This window comes from Aethalodelphis obliquidens, unplaced genomic scaffold (genome assembly GCF_003676395.1).
Source record: "Aethalodelphis obliquidens isolate GAN/ISIS:26980383/991018 unplaced genomic scaffold, ASM367639v1 scaffold5, whole genome shotgun sequence".
Classification (NCBI taxonomy): domain Eukaryota; kingdom Metazoa; phylum Chordata; class Mammalia; order Artiodactyla; family Delphinidae; genus Aethalodelphis; species Aethalodelphis obliquidens.
In genome coordinates this window covers 70,845,815-70,873,135 of record NW_020837949.1, presented here as the reverse complement: position 1 = coordinate 70,873,135, position 27,321 = coordinate 70,845,815, and the positions used below count along the sequence as shown (strand labels likewise).

Below are 27,321 nucleotides of genomic sequence, written 5' to 3'. Positions count from 1 at the left end.
GAACCCGTGCTCCGCAACAAGAGAAGCCACCGCAATGAGAAGCCCACGCACCGCAATGAAGAGTAGCTCCCACTCTTCGCAACTAGAGAAAGCCCGCGCGCAGCAACGAAGACCCAACTCAGCCAAAATAAAAATTAAATTAAATCTTAAAAAAAAAAAAGAAAAATTAAGAAAAACCCATAAAAAAAACCCCAAAATGCATCCTGTTGTGTTTAGCCATAATGTCAAAGCAATCGAAAGAATTTAATCACTGATGGCATGCTACAGTTAAGTGAATTAAGGAGGAAGTTAAGGTTTTCATTTCTAATTTTCCTCTTCCCTGCAATGGACATCATGCATTTAAAGATTCTATAAAATTTTACAGTTCGCAGTAAACACAGAGTAATGTATGTATGTCTATCTCTGTGGGGAATGTTGTCTATTTCCCTGCAACTATCATTGAGTATACACAATTAGCATAATTTATGCAATACTGGAAACTTCCTTTGTTATTTAGAAAGAATTTCCTGGCTTGCATAATATTTTGTACTATATTTTCCAAGTCTGGGGCAACATGATCTTTTTGTGGAATCCACAGCATGAAACAAAATTCTCAAAACAATTTCATTAAGGCCGCTTATCTGTTTTACTTTTTCCAGGTGCCCTGGGGTGTTCCTGCTAGTATCATTTGCATCAAGTTTAAAACTAATGAAAATCCAAATACAATTAGAAAGGGAGATGAGGAAAAGAGAGATTCCAAATCAGGGTGGATCCTCTTATTGTGCTGGAGGGAAGAGGATTGTGATGCGTCTTTGATAGCAGCAGTGGAGGAAATGAAACACTGATTGCAAGCCAGGTTTGAGCTGACCATTAATATGAGAGAAATCAACATTATCCTGATTACTGCATGTGAGAAACAGATGCCATTCCCTCCTCTTTCTGCAGATGTAACAAAAGGCATTGTGCTCGCTTGGGATAACTAGGTGGGAATAACACATGTTGCATATCCTTAAGATAAGAGGAAGGGGTTCCTGAGTCATTATCAAAATTTCAGGAATATCCAAATTTTGGCATAAGCATTAGGTTTTGGTTCTGTTTTTATCTGAGGAAAAAAATTTTCTACTAATCGACAACTGCTTAGTCCGTTTGTCAAAAATACGGTGTGTTATGAGAGCCTAAACAGTTAATGCCTGGATGCCTCCCCGCTACTCCACAGTTGTAACCCACCCCGAACACACACACACACACACACACACAAGTTCATTCCTAATTGTTCTGGAATATTCAGCTTACAACTGCTGGAGTTAACCTCCACACCCCTCTTCTTTCTTTTCTGTTCTGGAAGCTCCCTCCTCTGTGCTCCCACAGCATAACGTTTATCCAGATCAGCCCACTGAAAAGGCTAGGAGCAATGGGAAAAGTAGTCTTGTCTCATTAGTCTTTGCCTTCCTGCTCCTTGTCTAATCACTGGCAACGAGCCTTATCTTATTTTTTCCTGCCCTTCACCCCTCTTATGATGGCACATGTTATGCCTCCTAAAATACTGATTTTTTTGTTTCGAAGAAGACCACTGCAAACAGCAGAAAAATGTATTAACCAAACCTTTCTGTTATGTTGAACTTAACCATATGTCCATAGATTTGGTCATAAAATAAATCATTCCTTGATATTATAATACATTATCATTCCTTGATAATATAATATATGATAATACAGAAAGCTGTCTTTGAAAGGCTTGCCACTGGAACTTTTTTTAATTGTCATTGGGGGAATGAATGTGGAGGACCAATGTGCTATATAATAAATGGGAAAATAATATGAAGTTATAAATGTAGTGAAAGAATAGAATTTGCTTCTGAAAACATGTGTGTGTGTATATATATATATATAATATTTATATATATGTACATTTCATACATCAGAGGGGAGAGCGTACATTTTTAATTTGACGAAATTCAAGAAAATTTGACACATTTCATCCAAACCTGCCTCCTCTATAGGGAGTATAGTTAGTATATAACTAAAATGTCTCCCGAAAACCTCTGAGCAATTGAAATGAGCCTCAAATTACCTCCACACAATCACCTAATCCTTCTCTCTATTTCCCCCTCCCAAAAAATCACAAAAAAATGACATCCATAAGCCTCACAGGGTGCCAGATCTAGGTATAATCAAAGAGAATATGGACAGAGTAAAAGTTTGTAATAAAAAGCCAGTGTCATGTTCACGGACTGACTGAGCTGCTGCTGGAGAAGGTGCCTTGATTAAACCTCCCAGAGCCTCATTTTTGGCACATCTTTGACCAGTTAGGCAGGCCCAGATTCTGCCCATGCTCTGCAATTCCTCATTCCTCCCAGGGAATTGTTCTGCCTCTTCCACAGCTCCTCCTCCAATCAAGGGTCTGACACTGCCCATTGACCACGTTTATTTTTCTGCCTTTTGGCACTAGGAGCTTGTCTGTTGTAGGATAAAAGTGGAATTCTCTGCTGTCTGCACGGCTTTCCCCAGGGAACAGAGCATGAAACCCAAACTTATATATAAAATCATATCCTGTTTGCAAACATCATATTCCCTTTGCTTCTCACTAATCTGGTCCTGTAAACCCCAGCACAGCTTGAGAGCCCATTCCTCATCTAAACAAATGCCATAAGCCCCTTTATACTTTTACAACCATGTCAAAAAATAATATTGCCTGCCAATAGTGATGTGATTGGAGTTGCCTCCTCCGAGCCATAAAAGAAGTGCAGAGTCTGTTATCAATTTCTCTAAGTGTATCAGGGGAATTATGGGTCGATTCAGTTCCAAGTTATAAATGACAACTCAAAAGCCGCAGAAGCGTTTGAAGCTGGGAGCTGATGACGACATTATCATAAAAGCCTGCTCGTCCTTGCTTTTGTGGGTTTTTTTGTGGCCTATCAAGTGAAGAGGGAAAAATAAGGCTGAGAAATGACTTCAAGATTTCTTCACACAGCAGCAGGTCAGATGGCCAGGAAAATGATCACTATTTTTAGTGATATACCCTGAGGAGTGAGAACTAAAGTGGTCCGGCACTGGCTTTTGTTTCCAGAGTCCCTTAATTATCTGTTTCACTATATGACTACCAAGGCCCGGGATTTGGTAAAATGCTCTTTTCAGTTGGTGCATTTTCTTGCAGTGCAATCACACAGTAATCAGAAATGAGTCATGCCATAGTAACGAAACAAAATGAGAACCAAACACAAAGGAATTTGGAAACCTTGAGATTGTTGTCCAAAATGCAATTCTGGAGAGCACACTTTAAAGCAACTTATTACCGTTCACCCATTGAGCTACTTGACCAAATTATCACCTGCAATTTTACAGGAAAAGCTAATAAGAGGTAGAGATTTTTTTAATTTCATCATGTCCCAGGCAGACCCCTCAAAAGCCAATTAATCCATCAGCATTCAGTAGGTATAAATTAAACCCATCTGGTAGGAAGGTATATATTCTAGGCAATTGGGGTTTATCCCAACAACTGGGGAGCATTAAGTGTTTTGGAATTTAAACCAATGGGTTCATCTTAGATAATATGAACCGGAAGAAATGCCTTAAGACAAAAGTGATTTTAGTGGTTTCCAAGCTTGCTGGTGTGCCCCCATGTTGCCAAGCTGGGCCACTCCACGTTCATACTGGGTATCTTTTGTATACGTAATATGTCTTGGACTGTCCTGGAGGTAAAAATTTAGATGGATACAAATCCACAGGACCCAGAGTTTCTCTTAGAACTTATATCAAAACCAAAGATCTTAGGAGTCAAGATGGTTCCTGAATGTCTAAGAACACAATCTGATTCCTAAAAAAACCCCAAAACACTGAATCAAGCTAGTTCTCTAGAGCATCAACAAGCATAGGCATACACAACACAACACATACACACTCACCTAGACCTACATAAACACCACCAGGAGACCTATTGGCCAAGTTGAAAAACAGAGATGCCTCTCTCCAGCACTTTCCAGCAGTGATGGAGTCAAACTAATCCAATCTTACTCTACCTGCTTCTGCTTGTGCAAGCCAGATTTATCCACCACCTTTGCTGCCACCATACTGATTAGGTGTTATTCTATGACACCCACTGTGCCAGAAGCAGCAGCCACTATTCATTCCTTGGGTACTTCTAAGAGTTTACTAGAGCAGTTCTTGCTAAAGAATAGGAAGTTTACTTGGTATGTGTTTAGCACAGTTGAGTACATGTATTTTACGTTCAAGGCATAGTGAGTCATAGGCACAGCAGAGGTCAGACTTGGGAAGTGGGTCCTAGTGAACTGTCCTCATTTCAACTCTGGATCATGAATTAAATGTACTTGTTAAGTGAGTGGGAGTTTGATGATCACCACTCTTTTCACAGCTTTGATTTCCTCCCCATTACCATCCCCACTAAGCAGTCATTAACTTTGCTTCATTCTTTGCCTCATTTGTAGGTAATCAGCCATTCTCTAAAAATGGCCACTTGGGATGTCAGAAAATAAGTGCAAAAACCAATGAAACCCATTTTAAAAGTCAGTAAATTCTCTGCTTTCTAGAATGACTCTGTAAGCTCCTGGCTTCACTGGAGGTTTGCAAAAAATGAGCATGGATTAATGTGGGATGGTGACTGTCCTGTCCTAGGAGTCAAAAAGCAAAGCTCACTGGTGAGCTGCCATCAAGGGGACCACACTACGTTAGCCACACAGATGCACTGCTAGGCTCCAGGGGCTGCGGCTGGTCTGTTGAAGATGAGAGCGTTGGAAGGACCTAAAATGCTCTTTTGGAACTCCTCCACATGGACGTGCACGTCAACTTCATACCTTCAGCCTTTCAGCCTTTCCTAAGTAACTTCAGCAAAATAACCTCACTTCTCTGAGCCTTCAGGTTCTCATCGGCAAAATGATGTTAATAATTACGACTACGTTATAACGTTATTACAAACCTCAGGTGCATGTTGGTAAACTGTAAAGTCCAAATGGATATTGGTTGTAGTTGCCATTTTTATTTCTAGAAGGCAGAGTCACAGGTGAAGGAATAGAAAGATTATCCTTGCAAAATCTAGCATCACTAAAATGACAGAATTAGCTGAAAATGTATGGGATTTCCCTGTATAAAATTTAGTTATAGCAAAATATCACCTAAAACGTACTCAGGACTAGTTGTGTTCTTTCCTTCAATATCTGAGAAACTTAACGGACTTAAATTCCTTAGTCCTTGGAAACCTGATCTAGAATTACTCTGTCCTAACATGAGTTAGCACTCAGTTCTACAGGATGATGGCTTGTTACTGGTAAGGGTTAACTTTAAATAGATTGCAGGTTATAGGGTATGTTCTAATCATCCACAAAAATGCAGACATTTTTCTTCATACATTGTTGGATTTGAACAAATTTGTCCTTGAAATATGGTATAAATATCCTGGGTTAAAAAGGCTTTGTTAATTATTGAAGACAAAAATGGCCTCAGGAGGTTCACAAACAAAATGTCCCACAATGCAAAGTGCTTTGTGAAGTTTATGCCATTTTCACCAGGAATATAATGCATATGCATACTCAGTATGACTCTACTGAAAACTGAATTCTGCTATGAAACTACGTTATAAACCCTCTCATATTACCTTTTCTCTAGCAATATAAAAGTCTAGCAAAGTGGCTTCACACAGGAACCTGTATTTAGCAGGGGCCCCAAGTTTGTATTACTTTGGTATTTTTGCCATCTTGAAATTCTTAATAATTTCTGAACAAAGGGATCTCTATTTTCATTTGGCACTGAGCCCTACAAATTATGTAGCCATAATAACCTGAAGTCCAGCATAACTTTTACTGAGGAACAGCCTTAAACACAACTGACCAGATAAATCAAAGGATATATTTTTGGAATTTTATGTTATTTAAAAGCAGTAAACAGAAACAATTCCATTTACCATCACATCAAAAAGAATAAAATACCTAGGAATAAACCTACCTAAGGAAGCAAAAGACCTGTACTCAGAAAACCATAAGATGCTGATGAAAGAAACTGGAGATGACACAAACTGATGGAGAGATATACCATGTTCTTGGATTAGAAGAATCAATATTGTCAAAATGACTATACTGCCCCAAACAATCTACAGGTTAAATGTAATCCTTATCAAATTATCAATGGCATTTTTCACAGAATTAGAAGAAAAAACTTCACAACTTGTATGGAAACACAAAAGACCATGAATAGCCAAAGCAATCTTGAGAAAGAAAAACAGAGCTGGAGGAATCAGGCTGCCTGACTTCAGATTATACTACAAAGCTACAGTCATCAAAACAGTATGGTACTGGCACAAAAACAAATATAGATCAATGGAACAGGATAGAAAGTCCAGAGATAAACCCACGCACCTGTGGTCACCTAATCTATGACAAAGGAGGCAAGAATATACAATGAAGAAAAGACAGACTCTTCAATAAGTGGTGCTGGGAAAACTGGACAGCTACATGTAAATGAATGAAATTAGAACACTCCCTAATACCATACACAGCAGTAAACTCAAAGTGGATTAAAGACCTAAATGTAAGACCAGATACTATAAAACTCTTAGAGAAAAACAGGCAGAACACTCTTTCACATAAATAGCAGCAAGATCTTTTTGGATCCACCTCCTAATGTAATAAAAATACAAACAAAAATAAACAAATGGGACCTAATGAAACTTCAAAGCTTTTGCACAGCAAAGGAAACCATAAACAAAACAAAAAGACAAATGACAGAATGGGAGAAAATATTTGCAAATGAAGCAACCAACAAGGGATTCATCTCCAAAATATACAAACAGCTCATGCAGCTCAATATCAAAAAAATAAACAACCCAATGGAAAAATTGGCAGAATATCTAAATAGACATTTATCCAAAGAAGACATACAGATGGTCAAAAAGCACTCAAAACTACAATGAGGTATCACCTCACACCAGTCAGAATGGCCATGATCAAAAAATCTACAAACAATAAATGCTGGAGAGGGTGTGGAGAAAAGGGAACCCTCCTACACTGTTGGTGAGAATGTAAATTGGTACAACCATTATGGAGAACAGTATGGTGGTTCCTTAAAACACTAAACATATGACTACCATATGATCCAGCAATCCCATCCCTGGGCATTTATCTGGAGAACACCATTATTCGAAAAGATACATGCACCCCAGTGTTCACTGCAGTGTTATTTACAATAGCCAGGACATGGAGGCACCCTAAATGCCCATCGACAGACGAATGGATAAAGAAGGTGTGGTACATATATACAATGGAATATTACTCAGCCATAAAAAAGAATGAAATAATGCCATCTGCAGCAACATGGATGGACCCAGAGATTGTCATACTGAGCGAAGTATGTCAGACAGAGAAAGACAAATACCATATGATATCGCCTGTATGTACAATCTAAAGAAAAAATGGTACAAATGAACTTATTTACAGAACAGAGTCACAGGTGTAGAAAACAAAGTTACGGTTACCAGGGGGAAAAGGGGGTGGGGATAATTTGAGTGACTAGGATTGACATATACACACTACTATATATAAAATAGATAACTAGTAAGGACCTACTGTATAGCAGAGGGGACACTACTCAGTACTCTGTAATGACCTATATGGGAAAAGAATCTAAAAACGAGTGGATATATGTATAACTGATTTACTTTACTGTACACATGAAACTAACACAACATTACAAATCAACTATACTCCAATAAAAAATTTTTTTTAAAAAGCAGTAAACAAACTCATACTTACCCCAAGTCCACCACAAGGTAATGAAGAAAAAAACTTTTGAGAAGAGTCACCTACACAGTAAGAAGACATGAAAAAATATATAAATTGGAATATAATTATAGTTTTTAAAATTTTTGGTGTTTATTAACACATAATATGTCACATCGTATTTATCATTTGAGTCAGAAGGAAACTGATCAAATTTTAGATAGTTAAGAACTCAAAGCAAATTAATACATATATTATTACATGTAGAGCCTTTTACTCCACATGAACAAACACATACTTATGAAAGTTGAGTCTCAAGATTTTTTTCAACTGCCCTACAGGATGTTTATCACAATACCTTTTTTGTTTATAACTTATCATAAATAACTCAGCTGTTCATTACGTGTATCCTTCCAGTGTAATGTTTTGAGCTGCAAAGTTTATGAACTACACTGTCATTTTTTACATGCTCCAAATATTAAAGCATTTATTTAAGTATACAGACCTATCTTTAAGTTCTACTTCAGATATAGCTAAGACCAAGTATACTATAAACCTCTCCAACATTCACAATTTTTTAAACAAATAAGTCACAAATCACTATAAATAGGATAACCTTTTGGGGATCTATATAATATACATATAAATGTATCTTTAAAGTAAATGCCAAAATCTTACTTGTGACTATCTTTTGGAATTGAGATTTTATGGAATTTTTAATCATTTTTGTTTACCTGCACTTTGATTTTCTACATTATCTACTACATGTATAGAGAAAACAAAAAATTACTACTCCTAAACCTCCAAGACTAAAATCTGTCTTGCAAAGTAATTAAAGGAACGGCAGTGGGCATTTCTATATCACAGTTAAACAGCTCTGAAGTGACTCATATGGGTCACTCAGGAGATTCGTGGTAGAACCAGGTACAAACCTCCATTTCACTTATCCTAATTCATTTGTTCTATTGATGATCAATGAAATAAATAATGAAAATTGAAAACAGGTTTGTGATGGAATTCACATCATGTCAGTAAAAGTCTAAATAGATTTTACTGTCACAGAAGAAAGTTTATTTTGAAAACAATAAATTGTATGAGTTTTCACATGCAATTGCTAACAGATGGAAAATGATAAAGAAAAATGTAAGTGCAAATGAAAAAATAAGATATCTCGTTATATATAAGGAGCCTCACGAAAAAAAGATGAAAAGTCAACAAAAAAAATAAACAAATCATGAAAAAATATTAAAACTGGAATACTGACTTCAGTAAAAGATACATAAAAAATTTTATGGGGGCTTCCCTGGTGGCACAGTGGTTGAGAGGCCGCCTGCCGATGCAGGGGACAGGGGTTCGTGCCCTGGTCCGGGAAGATCCCACATGCCGTGGAGCAGCTAGGCCCGTAAGCCATGGCCACTGAGCCTGTGCTCTGCAACGGGAGAGGCCACAACAGTGAGAGGCCTGTGTACCGCAAAAAAAAAAAAATTTATGGATAGCTTGGGGAGAGGTAAAAAGTTTTCTTAAGTTGTTCCTCATAACAAAGGTATTTCTGTGTCACTGAATATTTTGCAAGGATGTATTCATATGTCATATGTGAAATTAAAGTATATAATAATGTATATTTTAATGTCTGAACTCTTCATTCCATAGTCAGTGAAAAAGGTTAAAGATAATATTACAGTGTACTGAAGTAATTTTTAAAGTAATCTAAAAAATTCTTAAACTCTAAGGGAATACAGAAAATAAATGATTTAATACTTGAGGAGAATCTAGCTTAGTACTGTTTAAATAATATTAAACAACCAAATTAATCGATAATTTAAATTTAGTAGTATGCAAAAAATGTTTATTTCACTGAACTGACTCAATTTATTTTTTAATAATGTTATATTGCCTCACCCATGGACTGAGCTCTGGCTAGCCACAAGATAACGAAAACTGGTAGTAAGAATGACAGGAATATTAATGCTAAGGAAAAACCTCTCGGCAGAAATGACTAAAGAGAATGTTTGAAAAGTGTCACCTTACAGGGTCTAGAGTATTTAAAGAGATAAATGCTGCCCATTTTCAAATCTAATTATTTTATAAGCTATAGATGTCTTTCAACATACGAAGACTGATGGGTCCAGTCATAATGAACTTTTGTTTAAATCCTTTCTCCTAACTCCAGAACATAACTATCAAAAGTAGTAGTATCAATTAAATTCAGAGAATTCATAGAATTGAATAAATTTCAGTTTACTGTGTGTGTGCATCGACAACCCCTCCCTCACCATCTGTGTTGGGAGGGATCAGAGGAAGAAGAGGATGTGTGGGAGAAAAAGAAAGGGATAAAGAGAGAGAAAATATCTTGATGGCTATGAATTTCTATACATTCATACAAGGCAGCTTCAATCTGGTCTTTTAGATACAAAAAACAAGCCACAAGAACTCAAATTTCACAAAGAACAAAAAATTATGAAAAATTAAACTTTTAAAAGAATGGGATTTTTAACTGAGACCCTGAATTGAGGAAAATTGGCCAAGTTTCTGGATTCATGAGAGAAACTGATACAGTTCAGAAGCATCATCAAAGAGGAATTTAGTGCTCGATATCAAGACCTAGCAATGCAACATCCTTGGTTACCTTTACTCCTGTAGCTTGCACTCAAGGCTGACATCGTTGCACTGATCCCTGAGAGGTGCCTATGGAACTCCACATGTGTATCTAAAGTTGATTCTAAAATCATCAATTGTATGAATTTTATCTCACATTAAATATTCAGAACTAATGAGATAAATGGCCATTTGGATCAAAACTGTAAAAATTAAATAATTGGTACTTGGTGTTTTCATTGCATACATATTTGAAAAGGACTTCTGTCCAAGTTCTAAATTATGTATTAGAATTCATTTCTAAATCATCAAATCTTTAAATGATATGTGTGTTTTGAGAAAATCTGTTTTTCTCAAAAGTGTCAAATTTCATTAAAAAAAAAGTGGTATTGCCATGTTTCATAAGTATGACAGTTCAAAGTTGCCGGAGTTTAAATTTCATTTCTTTTACAAATATGTCCTTTCTCTTAAAATGTGGAATAATGGTGGTCTTGGAACATCTAAACACCTATGTGTAAATTTATCCTAACTAAATCCAAAGTACCTAGTCCTATGCTTAGGTTGAATAATAATTTGAGAGCTAGTTAAAAAATATAGAAAAGAAATAGGGAAGGTTTTCTACTTGTTTTCTCTTAACTAAATTAACAATAATCAAAATGGACATAGCTTCCAATCTTTAAAATGCATCAGTATTTCGACCACAGAAGACCATGAAAGTTATTGTTTGGTTTACTTCATCATTTTGGTAAACTGGGTGGGATTATTAATTCATGTTAAAATAAGGACATTTATGACAGTATCCACAGCAAAAGAAGTACTTTATGTAAAGATCTGCATGTGCAGAGATGGATTCCTTCAACAGAAAGAAGAAAAAAACACACAGATTATATATGTTTAGATTGACTCACTGTCCTTTATGTTACTATATAACTTTAATTCTTTTTTTAAAGAAATTTGAATATTTATTTTATTTTATTATTTTTTTAATAAATTTATTTTATTTATTTATTGGCTGCATTGTGTCTTTGTTGCTGCGTGCGTGCTTTCTCTAGTTGTGGCGAGCAGGGGCTACTCTTCATTGCAGTGTGTGGGCTTCTCAGTGTGGTGGCTTCTCTTGTTGCAGAGCACAGGCTCTAGAGCACAGGCTCAGTAACTGTGGCGCACGGGCTTAGTTGCTCCGTGGCATGTGGGATCTTCCCAGACCAGGGCTTGAACCCGTGTCCCCTGCATTGGCAAGCGGATTCTTAACCACTGCGTCACCAGGGAAGTCCATATATGACTTTAATTCTACTATACAAATTGATTTTCATCATCAAATTTTCATAATACGCTTTCTAAAAATTGAGTAATTTTTCTGTGTTCCCTTTTCTGTCAATTTCTCCCTACCTTGCATGCATGTACATGCACACACACACTCAACCATATACCTTTATTTCATAAATTTAGGGATGCCTGTCACTTGTTTTAAAAGGGCAGATTTTTAGCGTTATAATTGGTAACTGTTAATTTCCCCTTATAATTGCTTTCCAAGATGCCTGCCTACTACATGTCATACACTTGCTTTTGAATTGTTTAGGACCAGTTAACATAAAATCATTTTGAAATAATACTGAATTGCGTGAAAGAGTCCAATAATTTGGAACTGACACAATAGGTTTATTTGAAAGAAAGGGGCAAGAAAAAGTCCTCAAATGCCTTTTTTAGTTAAAAAACTTAAAACGTGATCTGTCATACATTGCCATGTCATGTATTGTTATTGCACTGTAAAAGATTATGAATAAACGTAATTAATAGATTGTTTCCGTTAAAATACGGTTTTGTCATGAACTTTCTTCAAAATCTGTTGTTTCTATCGCTCATATAAAGTCTATATAAAGCTGTGAAACATAAATTTGATTTTAAACTCTGATAATATTAAGATTTAAAATGCAATCTTACTATAAAATACAGGGTTCTAGGTGTAGCAGTAAGGAGTTTTCACTTAAAATAAGTTGTATTATACCCTTTGTCTGTTAAGGTCATAGAAAAAAGAACTGAAAGACACAAAGTAAATGTGAAAGGTGAAGATAAATTTGCATAAAGAACACAAAAACTATTTTTTTTAGTCTAAAAATGTAAGCCAGCAAACTCCACAGTGCATTTATTCCTGTCAGCTAAAACACAGTGAACAAATGCTATTCAAATAAAAGTAAACATCGTGAAACTTGCAGTGTCATTTTTTCTAATGCGGGATTTTCTTCATCTACATTGACTTCTATTGTAAACGACTCATTCCACAGAGCAGTGCTGTTGGAAAAGCTGATTTTTTGTCTCACTGCTTGCCAAGTATTTTGAACTGACAGCAGCGCTGACTAATGACAGTGCTGGAATGTGCTGTTCTCAGTAGAATGGAGGCCCATACAGACCTAGTAGTGTCCTGGGGTCCAGCTTCTGTCCATCCAGGGGGTTGGTGCCATACAACAGCGAGTGATGTTCAGAATGAACAAGCTGTATTTCCTCCAGGCTGGCTTTTCGACCTTGAATTCGCTGAAAGAAAACAGCAGAGACCTACAGTACTTCACTGACAACATTTAGGAGAAAATAAGACCCCAAGTCACATTTAAGATGATTAATAATTGTCGGAGTTTCATCATGTAGGAGTGTGACACGGATTTGCATTAACGAGGTACCACAATAATACTTGAAAAATAAGTGTATGCAAGGTTCAGATCCAATGGATTGCTTATGCCTAAGTGGGCAATTGACATTAAGCATATTCTTCTTTGGCATAAAAAAAAAATCTATAAAAAAGATTGGGATTGACACATATATACTATTGATACTATGTATAAAATAGATAACTAATGAGAACATACTGTGTAGCACAGGGAACTCTACTTAATGCACTGTGGTGACCTGAATGGGAAGGAAGTCCAAAAGGGAGGGGATATATGTATATGTATGGCTGATTCATTTTGCTGACAGTAGAAATGAACACATTGTAAAGCAACTATACTCCAGTAAAAATTAATTTATTAAAAAAAAGAAGATAACATCTACCTTATAGTATTACTGTGAGGAACAAATGAAATAAAATAATTATGTAAAGCACCAAACAAAAAAGTTAATAATAATTAAAAATTAATAATAATTAATAGTTAACTCCTTTGTAAAAGTACCAACTTAAAAACAAACAGGAGCTATTGCTTAGCTAACAAGTAAATTCAACTCTTTACTTTACACACTCACCCAAAGAACTTGTTGAAACAAATTCCTTACTGTTTCTTAAAGGACATAAGTAAATACCAATACATTTTAATGTATTTGATTATTACCCATATGCTGATCACTTCATGTGTGTGCACCTCACAACAGTGTTCGTCTAGACAAATGTCACTCAAAATATGTAACACTGGGATCAGTAACAGTTCAGGAAGTGTTTATGAATGGTCTGTGATGAGGTCTGCATAAAGCTGAGAATAGATATTTAGAAACTTTTATAGTAATCTGACAGAGTATTTTTATGTCTGCTGAATCAAATATAATCTTGTATGTCTTCAATTTTTATTTCACTATTGTAGTATCTCATTTTTAATGTATTTTATATAAGCATTAGTTTGTGACAGAATGGAAATTAAACAAAAACAATAACTGCTGTTTAATCAGAGACAGTTTGAGACACTCTATAGACTCAGTCAATATTTTTACACCCATGCTAGGCAGAAACGTTCACTTCAGCTAACAAAGAATGGTCCTTCAACACAGACAAAACTGTACATAAATTAAATCTCAGTCAGTCAATGGACAAAGTGTTCTTCCTGGTCACATTTCTCAGCTGGCACATCTCTGAGCCCAATAAACGTGCTGGTGTATGAAGTTAATTAGCCTTATTTTAAAAATTGCCGTGCTTTCCTAAAATTACCCAAACCGTGTTAATATTTTACTTAAAATATCTATCAAAACAAGACACTTGTAAAGTAATATATTAGCAGAGAACTACAGTAAAATTCAGAGAGAATCTGTTCAGGGAATCCTGTCCTTTCATGTTCCTGACCATGAATTACCAGTTGATGTGGAAACATAAGGTGACAACGACACCTCTCAGGACCAAGACAATTCCATGCTCAAACTCCCTAGAGTTTAAGATGATGTGGCTGCTGCTGTGTGGTTCCCTGAGGGGGCAGGCAGGGAGAACCTCGATACACTGACACTTCCTAGAGCTTTACTGGGTAGAGGTGCTTGTCACTGAAAATAAATCATCATGTCACAGTGAGAAAGGAATGGTGAGGGACCCAAGGGGTAAGAAGAAGGTAACAGGAGTGATGTAAAACAGAAACTTCTTGACACTGTGCCATTATGTGCTGAATAAACAAATGCTTATGGAATTTCTTTGTGATGGCACTGAAGTTCCCTCTGTTTGACACCCCATTTATATTTCCAGAAAAATAAAAATACGCTTTAGAGAAATTATTCCCAGGTAGGCGTTGAATGTTAAAATTAAACCAGGTAGGTAATGCTGAAGACTAGGGCAAATTTATGATGGCCATCTGGTCAACCATTGCTCTGATCAATAAACAAACATGTTATTGACCTAGATGGCTTGCTGGTAAACATTAGATTTGGAGACATTTATGGAAGACCAGAACAACCAAAGAAGCAGAATGACAAGTAATGAGAAAGAGAAAGTTCTAAGTCACTACTAAAGGGAAACATTTTAACTGGGAGATTTCAGCTGGAGGAAAATCCCCCAAGATAAGTAGTAGTAACTCCATGGTCTGAGTCATCTAATGTTAGAATGAGCAGCACACTGGAAACCAGACTGCGGCAGCCGGTCCTGGTCTGGCAGAATAGTGAACACCATGAAATAACAGGGCTTCCAGCTCTCACTTCTATGAGTCTATGAAATCCATAGCCACTACCATCTTATACGCTGATACAGTGAAACATCTTTATCTTAAACAATGCCAGCTCTGTAGCTAACTATCAGACCCATGTTTGGACTACTATCATGAAGCGCCATCATTTTTTCCCTTTCTCCTTTTCTATAAAGATATTTTTCAGTTCTACATTGAATTTTTGCCTCTGGTGTAACATTAAATACCATTAGTAATAAATATATCTTTATGTTTTCACAAACTAGTCATATATATTTACATAGCATACATTCCATGCTTGTCCTAAGTCCTTTCTCATTCTCCCACAATCCCACTAGTATTCAGGCTGAATGTTCAATCACACATTTGAAAAATAATCTGCTAGCAAGATTCAATTATTGACAGTAGCTCAAGAACTGATAAATCTTAAGAGAACACCTGCTGAATCTCAGTCATTCCCTTGTGTAATACCAGTTAACTAACACTAAGGATAGAGCATCTGGCCCAGCCTATGTAGCTTTCACTTCTTCTAAGAGTATTACTTTTTAGTATACTCAAGACCTCCCCTTCACTACTAAAATGTAACAAAGTATACAAGTATTTCCTTTGATTTATTCACCTCCCCCCACCACACTTCTTTTTGATTCCCAGGAAGCATTTTACAATGACTCTTTTTATTATTATAGAAAATGTTTCTTTAAAAAATATTTACGCTAAATATAAGCACTAATTCTTGACGATCACTTTCTGCGTTTAAGGCCGCTGGAGAACAAGACCCACAAACAGGGTGTACATGTTTCTACAGAAAGAGGGCAGTGAAAACCAGTTCAATATGAAAACACGTTTCTACCTGGAGAAAGGATCTGGAGAAAGCATGCTCTGAGATTTATACCTCCAAGAGGCACTGCTGTGGGAACTCCGTGGATGTCTAACTAAAAATTCTGAAACAGCACCAGCTCTCCTTTCTTATTAGTTCGTTTTGCCTCACTATTATCAGATATCTTAAATTTGTCACATTCTACTTTTCCTCTCAAATTGAGGTCTCCAGCAGTTTTCATTTTCTGGTATCATCATCAGTAATTTATTAAGTTATGTGTTTATGCTTAAATATAGATAGTTCCGTTTAATCCCTTCCCATATTTTCTATTTCCTGTGTACCCTTTATTCCTTCAATTTTGTCTCATGATGCGCTTTTGAGCCAAAGGTCAAGAGCACAATGAGTCAGAAAATAGGATAAAGTGCTCTGATAACTGTAATTTAGGGAGATACTGATTTCCGTTCTCAGAGATATTTAGCCTGCAGGATGCCTAGCTAAAGTCATCTATGAGTTTGACCAAAAGAATTTTTGAGAATTCTGAGTATATTCGGACACTCAATGCATATAAAGGATGGCATGGGTCTCCACCTGGGTATTTCTCACTTGAGATGCAAATATAGGTCTTAAGTAACTTGCCAACATAAGTCTAAGAAAGAAACCTTATAGCTCTTCCTTCAATTTCTTAGTAAAGAAACGCTGTCATGTAGGAGGTATTCATTATTCTATTTCCATTCTCTGTGACTTGCACTCAAGTAGTTTCTTCCTTGAAAGCAGGAAAGGAACTCACGCGCCCTGAGCGCCTACCCTGTGCTAAGCACCCGAGGAATATGTTCTTATTTATTAGATCAGAGCCCCAAACAGTATACATTCACGTTTGAAGTTTGCTAAAGTTGTTCAAAATGACCATATCATTGAGTATCACAACACACCGTGGTTTTTTCCTAAAGAAGTAGTCTTTCTGAATTAAAGCCTGTTAATGCAACCTGATTATAGAAGGAATGTTCTGAACATGATCTACAAAGTCATACTGTGACAGGATAAAATGCAGCCTACCCACACACAGAGCACACACACGGTATAGATTCATATTTTTTTCTGCCAAGGAGCAGGGAAAAAAGGAAATAGTTCTATTCCTTCCCCTCCTCTGTTCAAAGCCTGGATTGAGGCCAGTGTCCTAATCAGTTCTCATTGGCCCTGGAGGAATCAGAACCTTTTGTAAAATATAATAAAGGGCATAAAATCATGATAAAATGCATGAAAAAGCAGTGCCTTTGGTTAGGGAACTAGAAATAATTTAGCAGAACAGATGGATTGCATTGGTTTGGTATTACTGAGGACATGAAAGGGCTTATTTTGTGGCAGTTCCAAACTAAGAGAAAATGTCCAACTTCAATTTGACAAGTCAAAGTACCTGCCTCTGCTGGGGGAGACCCCATTTTCTTTAATCATTTTCAAAGTGGTGACATATTAGGCAAGAATTTCCACTGAAATATCTCATTTTCTGAAAATATTTCATCCAGTGTCCCTAAATATAGGGATGCGTTTTTATTTTTTTCTACAAAGATCTGCAGGGCTGCAGACTTACAGAGTTAAACTAAAGAATCATAAATGACTTATGACTGTCAAAGTTACCCTCTGTTACAAACCCCATTCTTAATAGTTAACAAATCAGTTCACACCTATTCATTATTGTCGATACTCTTTCCTCTCTTAAACAAACACAAAAAATCCGGTCTCATTGCTCATGCCCAAGCTTACCAACCGGCGTTTTCAAATGCTACAACCAACTGCTTCTTTAAATGTTACAAAGAAGATAGTTTCTATCCCCTCCCCGCACTGCATTCTCTCCTTCCATAGATCCCTCATCATCTAATAACCTGTTCTCCTCAGAGGCTTTCTTATAAGGAAAGGGGAATGAAAGAAGGAAGGCGGCTACTAAGCCAGCAGGCAGTCCGACAAGCTCTTGGTCCTTTCTGTCAGTCATATGAAAAGAAAGTGAATTGCAAGTCAGGAGCCCTGAGTTCTGGGTTCTGACTGTCACATGTCCTTAACGTGCCCATACCCTGCTATGAGGTACCTTTCTGGAGCTTTGTTTCTTCATCTATAAACATAAGGAGATTTAACCAAATTACTTTTAGCCCTAGAATGGTAAGTGAAAATGGTAAGCCCTAAAATGGCTATGAGAAATTACCTTATACACAACACTCAATAAAATATCCTTCATTTTGATTTATAGATTTGCCTTGGGCAAGCAAATATCATAATTGAAATGATAAATTACCATGGTTGAAGCAAGAGAGGACATCTCACTATGAAGGTTTTCAAAAAGATGCCAGGTTTTCCTTGAAGCCCATTTTTTAAAAATGCTTAATCATATTTGAAAAAGAAGAGTATTTTTTAGAACTCATTTTCCTATCCCATGACAACTTCAAAATAAAGAACATTTTTCCCAATTTAAAAAAAATTTTGTGCATGAAACTTCTGAGTTAATACCACCTTTGTTTCTCAGGTAAATGTTTACTTTTGTTACTCTCCCATCTCCAAATATTTGACTCCATTCACCTCTTTGTCTCTACCTCATTAAGTTTATGTTAAGAAACTGAGTTTCTGTTGATTTTTAATATTGGTGAACCTTGGAATCAGCTGCATAAGTTTAAAAGGTATTAATGTCTGGGTCATACGTTCAGAGCTCCTGCTTAACTTTGGTTACAACCTAGGCATCCAGAAACTGAGACCCACCCAGTGGATTTTAATGGGTAACCTAGGTCAAGAACCACATCTTAGAGGGAGCTGTCCATTCTTCCTGCTCATAAGTGAATTCAAGATGCTGACCCTGTACTAACCAACATTTGGGACTATGGAATAGCTAAAATAAATGGCTGGCAGAGAGAAGGTTTGAGAGTAAAAAAAAAAAAAAGTTTATCTGATCTTCAAAATAACAAGTGTCATCTACTTGCATGTAATACTGCTGGATTCAGTCATTACAATTTATTTAAAAGTAGTTCAGGGCATAGAATAATTTCAAAAGTACTTCAGAAAACAGCAAGTCCATTCAATAACAAATGTCTGGGTGGTAAAAAGCGTATGTACTATGTACTTTTTTTCCAGTTTTGTGTCCACTCATTTCAAACCATTATGCTCATCAGAAAGTAAGAAAAAAATGTTATGCCTTAGTGTACTGGCTCAATTTTCACAATTTTTATGCAACTGAATCTCCTATGTTGTAATTATTTTTTTAAACATTGTAATGAACATTTTACTGATTTGGGTTGAAGCATTTTTTTATACTAATCATGTATGAAACAAATTTGTCACAATAAATATTTTGTTACTTTAGCACAACAACTTTCAGACAGTTCAAATCCATATAACTAGTCATTTTTTGCTAATAAGCTTTAATGCTGCTGTTTAAAAAAAAAATCCTGTATCACTTTCCAAATGGACTCAGAAGGGCAGCCTGTCTTACTTCCTTTTATTGGTTGTTTTCCACATTAATTTTTTTTTGCAGAAATCAAAATCAAAAAAAAAATTCCAAATCATCTTAATTCTGATTATGGGCTGCACACGTATTTTTAATGTTATTTATCTGCCAGGGTCCACTCTACTGGGTTATACAAATTTCTCTCAGAATAATGACACCTTGGTTTACTCATCATGTCTAGATCATTTGTACTTCTTTCCATAACTGCCATATCCTTTAGAGACAATTCACCAGATTCCCTGTTTGAGTTTCTTATTGCTTTGTGGTTAGATTCTAAGACACAAGCACATACACAAAAGTTTTTTGCAAACTAAACAAAACAGTAAGCTGTTATGTGCTGCCATCTAGTTAGATTAGTCCATAAAACAAATGTTTAATTGAATTTCCATTAACTTGCAATGTTTAGTACTTTGTAACCTTCAAGTCAGAAAACTTGCACACTTCAAAATTGAGTTTTTCTAAAGAGTATTATATTTCTTTATTTAGATTTACAAAAGGTATTTTAAAAATCACTTGTGTGTGCAGGAAAGTGTGCTGGAGACCCTATCCCTGAGCTCCCTGGCATCTTAAGATTTTACACTAAACCTGCTCTCTACATTTTTCACTGGAATGGCTGAGAAGTCCCAGAAGGGGCAACAGTAGCTTGGTTCTGTGTCCCAGAATTGTTTGTAATTACTTTGTGTTGGCACTTGAATAAAGGAGTTAAACATTTCAGCACAGTATGTTGCTTATGGTTTTTACTTATGAATTAAGCGAAACAAAGTTATTCAATATTAGTCACAAAGAGGCAATGCAAATTCCATATAATGTATAATCCAACAAAAGCATTATAAAATGTTATTATTCTCAAAACAAACGTGAGAGCAAGCAAATGTCTGTGGGTGGCGTGGTGGGCTGAGAGTCATGAGCACTTCTGGAAAAACACCTGCAAGTGCATTTCTAACAGATGATGGGTCAACCTCTGCAATTTTTTAAGCACAGAAGAGCACATCTTTTTCTTCAGGGGCACACACACTTCAGAAACCTGGCTACCTAATCCAAGAGCTTATTCCCAAAGAGGACATCAAATGACCCCTCCAGACCCATTTCTTATGGTGACAAGAAAGCTGCTGGTTTTGCTTTTTACTCCCAACAGAATCACTAAACTCAGTGTGAATGATTCAATAGGGGAAACAACTAAATGGTATTGGCATGAGGGACTATTAACTATTTCAATTTTTTTAAAACAGTGCCACGTCATGCCAAGAGACGTTAACCCATGTAACCACTGTAATCTAATATAATAAGGACTAATGTTTTCTCTGGCTGCCAATCAGGACTGTAAGCACAGCCAATTTACACTATAGCTTACAAACTAAAAGCAATATGTTTACTAAAACATCCTAAAAGTTTTGTCTACTCTTAACCAAAGAAAGTGTTATGCTCCAAATTAACTTCTTAGGCATCTAATTTCATATGATATTAGAGCTGAAAGATCCTAGCAAATATCCTGCTTAACACCCTCATCTTACATATGGGAAAACCAAAGATCACTAAGGTTAAATGATCTGACAAAAGTACACAGATAATTAATGGCAGGACTAAGGTCAACTCTAACACTGAACAATAACCTTTGAAGGAATCCATTTTGATTAATTTTCTACATTGATAAATGAATTGAAACGATACATAAGTTTGATTTGTGGATCAGACTATTGTTTAAAAACAAAGAAGCCCTTTCAACGTTTTAAAATCGCCATCTTTTCTATCATAATCATTGTTTAATTGCAACATTGACTACTCCATTGGCTGAGGAAAGCATTTTTTTCTCTGTACACCGGCAGAATTGAGACTCCTTACCTCCTGTCCCAGTGAAATTCTATGGCATGTTTTGGATTAGGTCAGCATAAGTCATAGATGTTTTGATAACACAGGAGCAAATAAATAATATGGGCAACAATTTCATCACTTAGGAAAGCAAACACCTGCTGAACTGTCCTTAAACTAAGTTAGGAAAAAGAGTGTTCTGTTTGCACTTTTAAAGTTTTGGATCAGACTTTTGTGCTTGGTCTTCATTAAGAGCCAATCTGCCAATCTGGGCTTTCAAGTGCATTATTTGTTAATTGTGTGATTGTTTGCTAGAGAGACTCGTCTTTGCTGACTGGACTGGAATAGACTCACTCGTTCTCACTCAACTGTGGGGTGCCCACTGTTCTTCTAACATTTCATCCTGGGCCTGATGTCACATCAGCAGTGCTGTTGTATAAACTGAATTTCATGGTTTCAAATAATACAAGACTAAAATAATGTGATGTACCAGGAACAGAAGAAGAAGACTGATCACAAAAGGATAATAGACTTTTAAATTTTAAGACCAGTGTGAACCATCTTACATTCCATTTACTTCTGCACTTTGCTCCTTTCATAAATAGTGTTCCTTCAGGTAACAGATTTAAGGGATATCACAAACTAACAATGCATTTCAAGCTATCATCAGGCACTGCTAATTTGGAGCAGTTGGGGCAGGGCTTCAGGATATAACAAAGACTTGAAAGTGAAAAAAATGTAAACAGCAATGCCTCAGCTTGCAAAAGTAAAGAGAGACAGCCAAGCTAGAAAACATCTATAGTAGATGCGAAGGTGAGACAGGAACACTCTCATGAACAAACATCCATTAAGGCTAGTCTACCACAAGTAAGTCTCCTTGATGGTTTACTTTACCGGCTCCATATAGGATCGTGCAGACAGTAGAGTGGTTTGGCTTCCAAACTGCATTATCAAAATCATGAAAACCTTGAAGATAACTCTAAAATTTACCAAAGAGTATGAAAGCCTTCTGCCATATAATATGGATGCTACTGGAAAAATATGAATAATAGACTTTCACTCAGGAAAGAACCAGAGAAATAAATCTAGCTGAAATTCTGTCACTTTGGGGTTTCTAGGTAAAGGATACATTTAATCAAAAGCAGAACTCCACATATGAAAAACATTTGATAATTCTATTATCAACACATAATAAAACTTGTGAAACTAAGTCTGTATACACTGCTCTGACGTATTCATTTACAATCCCAACTGCTGAATGACCCATCGACATTATCTATATTTTGATGTAAAGAAAATAACCATTTAATTCCCTTGTAAGATGAGATAGACAGTTCATCTTCAAAAGAGAAAATCAATAAAAAAAATAATTTATCCTTAGAAATGAACACAACGAATGAATGAGTTTGCATCTTTAAAAGTCAGTTATTTTTAGTACTTTGCAGAGAAGAAAAATCAGACTGAATTAACTCCTGCTATCAAATAGAGGCAAGTGCACTTTACTCTAAGAAATAGTCTGTCTCCTTTGGCATGTCTATTTCAACTGAAATATTTTACAGGTTCACTTTAAAGTAAATTGGCTTTGAATAGAATTTTATTGACTACATTTTCGATTGTCAAAATCAGTTAACTCAATTAACTCAAAAGTAGTCACAAAAGATTGTCTTCATTTTATCAAAGTACAGTGAATTTAGTATAGTTTCAAAGTATTAGTTTCCTTCTGACATAACTATGGTCAAAATATCAATATTATCCATTTACTTTTTTCCCAAACTGGTAAGAACTAGTTAGATTCCCTTCATTGCTCTATAAAGGATAACAGAACCAAATATGTTCTGCAACATGTTAAATTATCAGTCTATAAGAATAGGGACCATGTTTGCCTTGTGAAATTCCATAATTCTAGTCCCTAGAACACATCTGGAACAGAATATAGACCCAAGAAAAAGTGCTTTTGATCAATAAATGTTAAGGTAATGTAAGAAAACACATGGGGGATATTTTTCTTTTAAAAAAGTTTCAGACTCAAATATAGACTGTTACTGGATCTTAAGCAACTTTGGACATTTACAGCAACTAAATCAAACAACTGCTGGTTGTTATATATTTTGCAGATTTGACAATGGGAGTCTTTTTGACCTGATAACACTTTTACTTTTAACTTTTGAAAGCCTAAAGAAACTAATTTTTCTAAATAAAAAATGAGACTCACCAAGAATCTACAGAAATGAATCTAAACATCAATAAGAAGAAGTGACTTTTCTTGGTAAGAAGACAGTTAATCTTTTAAAACTATTCATTTCCACGAGGCAAAATCGGCATATACGTTAGTTCAGAGTATCGCTTATAACAAGAAATAACAACTACTGAGCACTTAACAGTTTGCGAAGAGTTTCTCAGAAAATTAACTCAATAAATGATACCTAGAATACTACTGTGTGTACAGAAAAACGCTGCAGTAACAGCACATACATCAGGCAGCTGCTCAGTCCATCAACACAGACTGAGTACCCACTGTGTGCCCAGCCCAGTGTCAGGTTATAAGTTCTATGCTACTAATGTCTACGATGGTTCATCAATCATGGTGTTTGTACTACAGAGTTAACATTTTTCTACACCTACCCAATTGAATACTGGCCTCTTTACATGATTTATTTAAGTAAGTAAAAGAGTGTGGCCAATTCAGGATTACCTCACATTTATTTAGCAACCCAGTTTCTTGCAGCCGTGACCAGATGCTCTGTATGCGTCCAGCGTGCTCAGGGTGGGTGGTGGAATTGCCACAAATGCACTGGTGTTTCAGCATCAGAGGATCATAGGCAATTCCTTCAGGACAAAGAAAACACAGCACAAGATGAGTAATGATACAAAGGAATGATACAAGTTACATGACAATATGATTGCTCCAAAAAAGGCATTCTTTTCCAAATAAATTTACAAATGGAGAAATAATACATATCCACAAATTCCCAGGAAGCACACAGAGCTATTTAGCTCTATGGATCTGGATATATATGCAAAGAAGTCAACTCATGGATTAATCAGTACTCAGACCCTAGCTTACTTAGTAGTAAAGTAATAAAGATGGTGATACTTAAGAAATTTCAGGTTTAAAAAAATACTGTAATTTTACCAGTACCTTAAATCATTATGAAGCATTTTTAGACAGATAACTCAATTCAGTAGAGGTTTCAATTTTATCAGTGAAGCCACAAAATGAGCTGACTCTTTAAATTGTGAATTTATTTCAAGAGTAATTCTAGCCTTACTTTAGATCATGTGACATCTGTAATAAACTGGAAGAGTTTCCAACTGCTTGTCTATTCTGCTAATCAATTTCTTCAAAGTTATGCAGAAAGAGCTTCTTCTTATTTTATAATAAAATAAAATCTATAATTTAGATTGTGGAACACTAAAGTGTTTCTTTTAAAAAACGAGTAAGTCAGCTGCAATACCTTTAGTAGAGATCACATAGATACTTAACAAACTCTGCTTTTAAATTATCATGAGTTAACACATTTCATATTTCAGTTAGACCCTTTGATGGGGAAGATTTTATAAACATTTGATGAAATGAACTATTAGGGATATATAAAATAGGGCTCTTTAAAGCAACAAATTAGATAATAATTACTATAAAAACATTTCCACCCTTAACCCGATTCCTTGGGGGGGGGAGAACATGTTATTTACAAAATTGCCTGACATAAGACATTATTTAACCAATCAAATATTCCAATAAATTACCATCAAAATACATTCTCTGGGGGCATGGAGTGAGGGCAGAAGAATCCATCATAAGAAATTTCTAAATATCTATTCAAGAACAGATACTATACAAGCAATTAGTGTTAAAAAGTAGGTTCAATTAATGCATTTTATTCTCCCTTACATTATTGTGTTAGAGGAATGTTACTCAAGAGGGAAAAATACCTGTCCCTGTTACTCAAGAGGGGAAAATACTTGTTCCTGACTGTATTAAAATCATGCAGCAGAATGACATGTGTATTTGGAACCATGTGGCAAAAATTATGTCTAGGAAAAAATATCATTTTGCTGGCCCAAATAACATCCACTATTTTCTATTAATTGAAATATAGCTGACATACAACATTATGTTAGTTTAAGGTGTACTACGTAGTGATTCGACATTTGCATACATTACAAAATGATCACCACAATAAGTCTAGTAACCATCTGTCCCCATACAAAGTTATTACAATATTTTTGACCATATCCTTTATGCTGTGTATTACACCCCTGTGGCTTACTTATAACTGGAGGTTTGTACCTCTTAATCCCCTTCACCTATTTGGCCCAACTCTCCAACCCCCTTCCCTCTGGCAACTACACATTTGAGTCTGTTTTCATTTTGCTTTGTTTCTTAGATTCCAGGTCTAAACATACAGATTTTAGATTATAGGGTATTTGTCTTTCTCTGTCTGCCGTGTTTCACTCAGCATGATACCCTCTTGATGCGTAACATCGACACAATGGCTTCAAAATCCCTCCTTGTGCCCCTAACTCTCACATTTTCATCTTCAGTGCTGATCTCCCTTCTGAGCAGTACACTTGCACACTTGTCTAAATTGCCCCTCCAAAATCTGCATTTGTTTTCATAAAGTGAGACTATCATAGATTTGAGCTCATAATCTTAAACTTCACACACTGTTCCTCATTTCAGTAAAGGATATCATAATCCACCATTGCTCATATAAGAAATCTTACAGTCCTCTTGACACTCCCTCTCCAACGAACCAACAAGTATTGTCTACTTTCCCTGGAAGATACATAATGAATCACTCTCTTAACTCCAATGCCAAAACCATACAAAATCCAAGGTGCTATTATCTTTAATCTGAACTCCTGAGATAGCCTTGTAACTGGCTATCTGACTTTCACTCTATGCTATTTGCCACTTAACAGTAGCCACCTTTGCTTAAACCCTTCGGTGACTTCAAAGATGAGGTTAAAATTTCTCAAGGCAGCATACACAGACCCTTCTCCACTTCTCCAGCTTCACCTCATACTCTTCCCTCACTTGACCTCTATTTCTCCCACAAAGGTTTACCTTCCACTCCTCAAAAGACTCAAAATCATACCAGCCTTAGGATCGTCATACATGCTATCCCATCTATGACCAAAATTCTTCCTTCTTGCCTCCATAACTCTAGCCTTCATTTGGCTTATACCTATACATTCTTCAAAATTGTTTTACGGAGCACAGGCTCTGGATGCGCAGGCTCAGCAGCCATGGCTCACGGGCCAGACCGCTCCGCGGCATGTGGGAACTTTCCGGACCGGGGCACGAACCCGTGTCCCCTGCATCGGCAGGCGGACTCCCAACCACTGCCGCACCAGGGAAGCCCCAAAATTGTTTTAATGTCACTTCCTCAATAAAGCATTCCCTGGGATCTCTAAATTAGATCTCCTACTATATGCTCTACTAGTTCTTCTAGGTCTTCCTCGGAACGTTTAGCACAATTCTGTAACTGTTGTATAATATTGTTAATTGTATATTTTCTTTACTATCTGGTAAGATCTATGAAAACACAGACTAGAGTTGTATTGTTTACCTCTGAACTTTTCGTGTCTGTAAACCATGCTTGGAATATAGTAGATCCTCAAAAGTACTTTTAATGAATGAAAAACATAAATCAATGAACTGATGCAAGAAGTAAGTCAGATATCTCCATTATAAAGACCTCCTTGATGAACCTACTTGGTGGACCTCATTGGACTACTGAAGTATTTATAGCCTTATTTCTTTAATGTTCTACCTGTTATTTTATTTGCCTTACCTTCCAACTGGCCAGTGCCTCTAATACAGGCATTTATTTTACTCGTTATATTTCTACATGGCATTTTGCATAAAAAAGAGATGAATAAATATTTTTAAATAAAGTCAAAAGGGAGACAAGAGGGAAGGCAGGAAAAAAAAAAAAGGAAGCAGGCATAAAAAGAAACATTAAAAATACAATGATAGGGACTTCCCTGGTTGTGCAGTGGTTAAGAATCCGCCTGCCAATGGAGGGGACATGGGTTCAAACCCTCGTCCGGGAAGATCCC

General features: G+C 36.2%; 1 protein-coding gene across 10 annotated transcripts in view; it reads right to left on the bottom strand.

The window, feature by feature from the left end:
- Nucleotides 1-27,321, bottom strand: part of HDAC9 (histone deacetylase 9) — a 581,092-nt gene that overhangs the window by 290,597 nt on the left and 263,174 nt on the right. For all 10 annotated transcript variants that reach the window (XM_027102607.1, XM_027102608.1, XM_027102611.1 and 7 more), the window contains 3 exons: nucleotides 23,945-24,078; nucleotides 12,701-12,821; nucleotides 7,734-7,783 (listed from right to left, as the gene is read on the bottom strand). In XM_027102607.1, the coding sequence (XP_026958408.1) occupies nucleotides 7,734-7,783; nucleotides 12,701-12,821; nucleotides 23,945-24,078 (305 nt within the window). The remainder of the gene's footprint in view (nucleotides 1-7,733; nucleotides 7,784-12,700; nucleotides 12,822-23,944; nucleotides 24,079-27,321) is intronic.